We start from the raw sequence: 9,231 nt of genomic DNA on the forward strand, positions 1-9,231 counted from the left end.
AATGAATTCACTTACAAACTCTCGAGAACACTGACGAGTATCAGCCATTTTAATGCTCTGTGCGTACAAATACAAACACTAGACTGAGCAAACAGCTGTTTCGCGCCAGATTTGCGGCGATCTCCTGTCCACACGCTCCAACTTGTCTGCGCAGATGTGGTTTGAACCTACAGATTTGAAAGGTTTCGCTCAAACCTCCAACTCCAACTTCCAGGTTTGCACACACCTCAGGTTGGTGCAAATCTTCTGTCCACACGCAACGATCTGTCTGCGCACATGTGATGTGCGCAGACATTTGCGCAGACAGATCGTTGCGTGTGGACGGGCCTTAAGCCAGCCAGTCACAGATAATATACATCTACAGAGCGACAAGTTAAGTGTTTACGTTTTTCTGTGCTTTCCTCGTAGCATATTTATTAAATTTCATGCGTGTTTTCCTATTTAAGAGATTTATTCTCCTATTTTTGTAAGTGTAAATTAATTCAGTCTGTAGCACAGTACAGTGAAACGTCGTTCAAATGGTTTTCAATGGACTACAGAGAAAAAACGTATAAGTGTGAAAAACGTATATGTGAAATATAGCACCGTACTATGAAATTAATTGGTAAACACAAATGAAAAATCCAGTAAATAAAAATTAACGTTCTACGTTGTACCATACTTAACAAAGATATAAAAACAACGTAAACCTCTACACAGAAGAAAAGGTCATTTCGTAAAAGTGTCCATAAATTTTGCTTGTTTTTTCTTTGATGCAGTAGTACCATACACTGTGCCGTCAAAATGGGATAACTCTGTCATTAGTTCGTCAGAAACATTGTGGCGTGTCACAAATTGTTTAATTATTTCTAACGCATTTGCTGCATTGTTAAACGTCATGGAGGAATGGTGAGGCTTTTCTGTGTCATCCTCATCGTCAGTTTCTTCCTCGTCCAGGTCACGCAGTACACATTGAACTATCTCAGTGATAGTTATGGGTTCTGTAGTGATGAGGTTTTCATCATCGTTCACGTAATTCTCAAATGATGCCTGCTCTTCTAGTCGATTCCATTCTTCATCATTAGGTGAAATATCGTCAGTATGATCATTTCCACCATGATCATGGACTTCGTTTCCAAATCCGGCTTTTCGGAAACAGTTCCAAATGGTATCATCTGAAACTCTGTACCATGAAGCTACAGTGTAGTGCAATGCCTATCAGAAGAAACAAATTCACTCATAATTTTTCGAAGTGTTCTTTGGCTCTGGTAGCACAACATGAAATAAATGGCAGGTAAAAATCTTACCTGTAAAATGTTTATTTTTCATTTTTCCTTTTTTTCGATGTTTACACACATGATGGCGTGCTGCACGGGCATTTTGCAATAATGCAACTTGAAATTATGTATTACTCCATGGTCAAGTGTCTGGAGCTCACACGTGCAATTCGCTGGAAAGAATTCCACAGTCACATTTCTCAAATAGGAAGTAAGGGGAGGATGTGCTGCACACTGTCTATGAACAATAAAATCTTCCGGCCTGCTGCACCCATTTTCGCATCGACACTTCGAAGCCAGCTTTCGAAAACTTTTGTCGTAATCTATAATTTCCTGTTACTAGCGCATTTTGTGGGGAGCGTGTTAATTTTCAGGGCTTGGCAAATTTCCCGATCGTAAGTGGGGGGAGCTTCTCACTCCCATCACTGTTAACACATGACAGAACTGTTACATGTTGTTTACTTTGTTTTCCTCTGTGGCAGTTCTCGCCTTTGAATGCCATCACTTTGTAAAACAAGCCCGTCTTATCTGCATTGAAAATGTTTTTAGGAGCATGGTTCTTTCAAACAGGTTTCCTTCTAATCTCGCGCTGTCTCGGGATCGACACTTTTGCTTTCGCTGATGCTATGTCTTACCTTAAAGTTGTGGAGCCAACCTGATGAAGCACTGAAATTTTCCACACCGAGTCGAACTGCAAATTCATTTGCTTTTTCACAAAGCATTGGGCCGCTAATAGGAATGCCTTCTGCTCTATGTTGCCTGAACCACTGCAACAAACAATCTTCCGCGTCTTCATATTTCCCGCTCTGAGTGCGTGTCCGCTTAATAGTAGAAATTTCGAACATACATGCACTATCTTCAATTTGCTTTGCCTTTGCTTCTATAGAATTTAAAGTAGACGCAGAAATTCGAAATTCCTTGGCAATATCCACTCGCTTTCGATTACTGTTTTCCTTCACAACTCTCAAAATTCGTAGCTTTTCAGCCTCTCATTTTTCTTCCTCTCATGCAGCCAGTTCTCAAAATAATTAGAAATACAGTAATACCGTAGTATAACCTATAAAATATGAGGAGTGATGTGTTTCGAGGTTCCCGAGTGATATGCAACAATTCTTGTCCAGTTGTGCCCTAGTCCGGCAGAAGTCGTGTAATGTCGCGAAAACTAAGTGAGTGCTACATCTACTACCAACCTTTCCTATGGCTATCACCATTGCCATAATAGTAAGCTTCATATGTTGTACTATACTTCCAATACTATACAGTCTCTGTATAACATCTGGTTTTTGTGACGACACTATTATTGCAGTTTAAACTATTGTTGCGTATCTGTCGATCTATAAAACAATCCCAAGTCTGTCATATTAAAAATTAGATGTTAGTTGGATTCGGATGGTCGCAACAAAGTGATTTTCTAGTTGGCAATCGCGGTGCTGTGTTAATAGATGGAGCTTAGCCCGGTATTATACTATGAAATTTTCTTTGACAATGATCTTTGACGTGGCGCAAATGGGGTATTACACTGTCATCAAATATTTAGTCAAAGTTCATTTCGCTAGCTTTAGACGCCTGTTTCAATTTTACTTACGGCATCGGCGTTGTAGTATGCTGATCTTGACATCATCATCTTCATATAATGCAAATGTTTTGTTATGAAGTCTTCATTTTACGAGTATACCCAATCTACTCAGTGGACAAGGGTACATACAAGAATCTGTCAACTATAGAGCAAGAACAGATTAAATTATTTACTTCGTAGTGAAATGAATTCCCAGCTATGAATGGTCGTTGCCAACATCAACACACTACGCCACCGATGCTGTACGAAAAATTATACCTGGCCTGCAGTTGCTTGCCCTGCAAATGCAGTGTCATTGCATTTGCAAGAGAAGCAGAAGAAAAGGAAATATAGTTAGGTGAAGCCGTGAACTTCACGGCGAGATGCGAAAGATATACAACAAAGTTTGCAACGGGAGCTGCAAGTCCATGACGAAAAGTCGCATGAAAATCCCTTTGAGAATTGATGTGAGTACATTCCAATATGTGCTCAGGAAAGTGGCTCCTCATATTATGAAGCTGAACACTCTCCTCAGAAACGCTAGATCCGCGAAAGACAGACTTACCGTAATACTGCGATTTGTAGCTACTCTAGTTTATAGTACCGGTATAGCGTTATAGCGCTGCAGTGCACATTGACGAAAATAATACCAGAACGTTTGAAGCTATTTATAATGCACTGGAGGAGGAATATGTGAAGGCAAATAAATTTTATAGGTACTACAGTCATGAAAAATTTTTATTTCCACAGAAGTTGTAGATTTTCACCTTTATATGCTCGGGGGTATATCCTGGCAGTACTTAACGGCTAATAGCATCCGCAATTTTTTATAGCTCTCACTTTTTATTCTGTTCTGTATTCGGACGTCGTAAGGTACACAGTGCTTCATCTGCTCCGAATATTTCTATAATTTCGTTATATATGTGACGCACGATGTAAATTTGGGAACCACATTGAATCATTGATAAACATTGTGTGTCAGAGACTTCGACTATAGATATTGGTCGAAGGACAGAGAACTGCAGCGATGCTAGCGCCCCAAGCGGTTGATTTCTCCATGCAGGCAACATAAGCTAACACTTCCTTTGATAAAATCTAAGGCGAGGCACCAGATTTGATCAAAGAAAACTTGACCAATGCCTAACTTTGACGAAGTTCCTTATTACACTATCAAATGTTATTATAGTCTAATATCGGCCTTACCAATCCACTTCCCGGCAACCCACTCTGAAACACTGCATCATTAATTCTGCTCTCTGTGGATATTAAGCTGGGACACGAAAAAAATAAATAAATAAATAAGTGAGAAAAACGTATAAATGAAATTATGAAGTTTTACTGTAGTTGCTCACTGAACAGCCAGCTACTTAGCTCATTAAATCACCAGCGTCCATTGGTGACGAATCAGGAGGTTAGCATGTTGCATATCTGGGATTGTGTCTGCTTTCGTAGTTTACATCTTCAGTTAGTCTTGTCAGGATAGTTAGGGTGTGTGGTTGCTGTGTGTGGATGCAGGAGGAGTTGGCCACAGTTTGTGAACAGCTGAAGGCAATTTTGGCCATGGTCAGTCACCTTCAGGCTGCTGCTTCAGGTGTAGCGGTGGCCGACAACCTGGCACATCGCATGGGACAGCTCAGGTGTTGCTTGTCCTGACCATGGGCTCTGCTTCCAGGCACCTCCTAGTGCACCCGACATGGTGGATCTTCCCTCACAGCAGCGTGACTGAAGGGTGGTAATGCATTTTCATCACTCGAGGTGGAGCGCCAATGTGGAGACTGGCTGCTCGGCCTTGCCCATTAACCCCACAAGTAGAGAGGTTGGTGCTGCTTCAGTAGGGTTCGAGTATGCACACAAGGGGAGGGGTTTACTGGTTATTGGGAGCTCCAATGTTAGGCATGTTATGGAGCTCCTTAGACAGACAGAACTCAGGGCTAAAAAGAAAGCCAATGTGCACTCAGTATGTCTGCTGGGTACCTCATCTGAAATGTGGAGGAGGTCTTGCTTGTGGTTATTCAGCATGCAGGGTGCAGTTATCTACAAGTTGTCGCTCATATCAGCACTAACGATGCAAGCAGAGCTCACAATTTGCAAAATTGTTCCCAGTGTTGATCGGGGTCTTTGGTTTGGAGCCAAGTGGAATGTCTGAACACTCTAGCCATTTTCTGCAGATTTCTAGACCAGTGTTCTCATATGGGGTTTGGGTTTCAGAAGGGTTGCTCTAATGAGAATCCCATTTACTTGTTCACACACCAGATATTGTTGTTGTTGTGGTCTTCAGTCCTGAGACTGGTTTGATGCAGCTCTCCATGCTACCCTATCCTGTGCATGCTTCTTCATCTCCCAGTACCTACTGCAGCCTACATCCTTCTGAATCTGCTTAGTGTATTCATCTCTTGGTCTCCCTCTACGATTTTTACCCTCCACGCTGCCCTCCAATGCTAAATTTATGATCCCTTGATGCCTCAAAACATGTCCTACCAACCGATCCCTTCTTCTAGTCAAGTTGTGCCACAAACTTCTCTTCTCCCCAATCCTATTCAATACCTCCTCATTAGTTACGTGATCTACCCACCTTATCTTCAGCATTCTTCTGTAGCACCACATTTCGAAAGCTTCTATTCTATTCTTGTCCATACTAGTTATCGTCCATGTTTCACTTCTATACATGGCTACACTCCATACAAATACTTTCAGAAACGACTTCTTGACATTTAAATCTATACTCGATGTTAACAAATTTCTCTTCTTCAGAAACGATTTCCTTGCCATTGCCAGTCTACATTTTATATCCTCTCTACTTCGACCATCATCAGTTATTTTGCCTCCCAAATAGCAAAACTCCTTTACTACTTTAAGTGTCTCATTTCCTAATCTAATTCCCTCAGCATCACCCGATTTAATTCGACTACATTCCATTATCCTCGTTTTGCTTTTGTTGATGTTCATCTTATATCCTCCTTTCAAGACACTATCCATTCCGTTCAACTGCTCTTCCAAATCCTTTGCTGTCTCTGACAGAATTACAATGTCATCGGCGAACCTCAAAGTTTTTATTTTTTCTCCATGAATTTTAATACCTACTCCGAATTTTTCTTTTGTTTCCTTCACTGCTTGCTCAATATACAGATTGAATAACATCGGGGAGAGGCTACAACCCTGTCTCACACCCTTCCCAACCACTGCTTCCCTTTCAACTCTTATAACTGCCATTTGGTTTCTATACAAATTGTAAATAGCCTTTTGCTAATTATATTTTACCCCTGCCACCTTCAGAATTTGAAAGAGAGTATTCCAGTCAACATTGTCAAAAGCTTTCTTTAAGTCTACAAATGCGAGAAATGTAGGTTTGCCTTTACTTAATCTAGTTTCTAAGATAAGTTGTAGGGTCAGTATTGCCTCACGTGTTCCAATATTTCTACGGAATCCAAACTGATCTTCCCCAAGGTCGGCTTCTACTAGTTTTTCCATTCGTCTGTAAAGAATTCGCGTTAGTGTTTTGCAGCTGTGACTTATTAAACTCATAGTACGGTAATTTTCACATCTGTCAACACCTGCTTTCTTTGGGATTGGAATTATTATATTCTTCTTGAAGTCTGAGGGTATTTCGCCTGTTTCGTACATCTTGCTCACCGGATGGTAGAGTTTTGTCAGGACTGGCTCTCCCAAGGCCGTCAGTAGTTCTAATGAAATGTTGTCTACTCCCAGGGCCTTGTTTCGACTCAGCTCTTTCAGTGCTCTGTCTAACTCTTCATGCAGTATCATATCTCCCATTTCATTTTCATCTACATCCTCTTCCATTTCCATAATATTGTCCTAAAGTACATCGCCCTTGTATAGACCCTCTATATACTCCTTCCACCTTTCTGCTTTCCCTTCTTTGCTTAGAACTGGGTTTCCATCTGAGCTCTGGATATTCATACAAGTGGTTCTGTTATCGCCAAAGGTCTCTTTACTTTTCCTGTACGCAGTATCCATCTTACCCCTAGTGAGATAAGCCTCTACATCCTTACATTTATCCTCTAGCCATCCCTGCTTAGCCATTTTGCACTTCCTGTCGATGTCATTTTTGAGACGTTTGTATCCCTTTTTGCCTGCTTCATTTACAGCATTTTTATATTTTCTCCTTTCATCAATTAAATTCAATATTTCTTCTGTTACCCAAGGATTTCTAGTAGCCCTCGTCTTTTTACCTACTTGATCCTCTGCTGCCTTCACTACTTCATCCCTCAAAGCTACCCATTCTTCTTCTACTGTATTTATTTCCCCCATTCCTGTCATTTGTTCCCTTACGCTCTCCCTGAAACTCTGTACAACCTCTGGTTTAGTCAGATTATCCAGGTCCCATCTCCTTAAATTCCCACCTTTTTGCAGTTTCTTCAGTTTTAATCTACAGTTCATAACCAATAGATTGTGGTCAGAGTCCACATCTGCCCCTGGAAATGTCTTACAATTTAAGACCTGGTTCCTAAATCTCTGTCTTACCATTATATAATCTATCTGAAACCTGTCAGTATCTCCAGGCTTCTTCCATGTATACAACCTTCTTTTATGATTCTTGAACCAAGTGTTAGTTATGATTAAGTTGTGCTTTGTGCAAAATTCTACTAGGCGGATTCCTCTTTCATTTCTTACCCCCAATCCATATTCACCCACTACTACCGAATTCCAGTCACCCATCACTATTAAATTTTCGTCTCCCTTCACTATCTGAATAATTTCTTTTATTTCATCAAACATTTCTTCAATTTCTTCGTAATGTGCAGAGCTAGTTGCCATATAAACTTGTACTACTGTAGTAGGCGTGGGCTTCGTGTCTATCTTGGCCACAATAATGCGTTCACTATACTGTTTGTAGTAGCTTACCCGCATTCCTATTCATTATTAAACCTACTCCTGCATTACCCCTATTTGACTTTGTATTTGTAACCCTGTATTCACCTGACCAAAAGTCTCGTTCCTCCTGCCACCGAACTTCACTAATTGCCACTATATCTAACTTTAACCTTTCCATTTCCCTTTTTAAATTTTCTAACCTACCTGCCCGATTAAGGGATCTGACATTCCACGCTCCGATCCGTAGAACGCCAGTTTTCTTTCTCCTGATAACGACGTCCTCCTGAGTAGTCCCCGCCCGGAGATCTGAATGGGCGACAATTTTACCTCCGGAATATGTTACCCAAGAGGACACCACCATCATTAACCATACAGTAAAGCTGCATGCCCTCGGGAAAAATTACGGCTGTAGTTTCTCCTTGCTATCAACCGTTCGCAGTTCCTGCACAGCAAGGCCGTTTTGGTTACTGTTACAAGGCCAGATCAGTCAATCATCCAGACTGTTGCTCCTGGAACTACTGAAAAGGCTGCTGCCCCTCTTCAGGAACCACGCGTTTGTCTGGCCTCTCAACAGATACTCCTCCGTTGTGGTTGCACCTACAGTACGGCTATCTGTATCGTTGAGGCACACAAGCCTCCCCACCAACGGCAAGGTCCATGGTTCAGAATATGTTCAAGAATTCTGCAGTAAACCAATGTTAAGGACATTGGTCTGTAATTTTGTGGGTTAGTTCTTTCATTCTTGTTATATACAGTTAGAGATCAGTAACTGTGGCAAACAGGCAGAAGCATTCCTGCGAAATGTTAGGAGCCTGGTTTGGAACAAAGGCGACCCACAAAAAAGCGGAAAAGTATTAAACAGAAGATGCTACTTAAGGGGCCAGTACCCTTCGTAACATGGAATTGGGGTTCCATCTGGACTTGGCAACTTATTTGCTTTCAACTCTTTCAGTAGTTTCTCCACGACAGAAATGCTTATTACTTTGTCCTTCATACGGGACTCTGTGTGGTGGTCCAACAATGGTATGATTATACGATTCTCCTGTGTGTGAACGATTTCTTAAAGGTGAAATTTAAAATTTCGGTTTTCGTTTTGCTGTCTCCTACCATCGCATGATGCTGGTCAACGAGTGACTGTATGAAAGCCTCAGATCCGCTTAGCGGTTTAGATAGAAAAAGCACAAGATCTGATCGAGAACCCAAGAAAATTCTAAGTCAGATCTTGTGGCAGATGGGCCACAACTCATAGTCAGTGACACTCTTGTCCACGTTGAATGTGGTACCTCAGCTATCTCTTTCCTCACCCGCTCAGCCTTTCAGAAAACATTCATTGGCTATGTTGTTCTATGAAATTTATCCACCTCTTTAGTATTTAACATTCTGGTTTTTCATGGTAACCATTGTGTTCTTGTAATTCTTTTAGAGTGGGTAAAAATTTGCATAGCGTCATAATTAATCTCCATATCTTGCTGACATATTTTTACTTCTTGCCGACACATTTTTACTTCGCTGAACCAGGTTCCCATCATTTCTTTACTCGAAAGCCAATGAAACTCTGGTAATTTGATCTTGCAACGCAATATGCTC

At 41.1% G+C, this 9,231-nt stretch overlaps 1 protein-coding gene across 1 annotated transcript; it reads right to left on the reverse strand.

Moving 5' to 3' along the window:
• Positions 1 to 708: 708 nt before the first annotated feature.
• Positions 709 to 1,531, reverse strand: LOC126252292 (uncharacterized). The gene is made up of 3 exons (XM_049953173.1): positions 1,492 to 1,531; positions 1,392 to 1,429; positions 709 to 1,194 (listed from the first exon to the last, which is right to left on the reverse strand). The coding sequence occupies exons 1-3, from the start codon at positions 1,529 to 1,531 to the stop codon at positions 709 to 711; spliced, it is 564 nt and encodes a 187-aa protein (XP_049809130.1).
• Positions 1,532 to 9,231: the final 7,700 nt, after the last annotated feature.

The sequence above is a fragment of the Schistocerca nitens genome, chromosome 4 (assembly GCF_023898315.1).
Source record: "Schistocerca nitens isolate TAMUIC-IGC-003100 chromosome 4, iqSchNite1.1, whole genome shotgun sequence".
In the NCBI taxonomy this organism is placed as follows: Eukaryota; Metazoa; Arthropoda; class Insecta; order Orthoptera; family Acrididae; genus Schistocerca; species Schistocerca nitens.

What these genes read in the sequence shown, in the direction of transcription:
- LOC126252292 (XM_049953173.1), bottom strand. Translation starts at nt 1,531, where the DNA reads ATGGGTGCAGCAGGCCGGAAGATTTTATTGTTCATAGACA. An exon ending in GATTTTATTGTTCATAGACA is followed by an intron (nt 1,430 to 1,491) that starts GTGTGCAGCACA and finishes AATTCTTTCCAG; the next exon opens with CGAATTGCACGTGTGAGCTC. An exon ending in TCCAGACACTTGACCATGGA is followed by an intron (nt 1,195 to 1,391) that starts GTAATACATAAT and finishes TTCTTCTGATAG; the next exon opens with GCATTGCACTACACTGTAGC.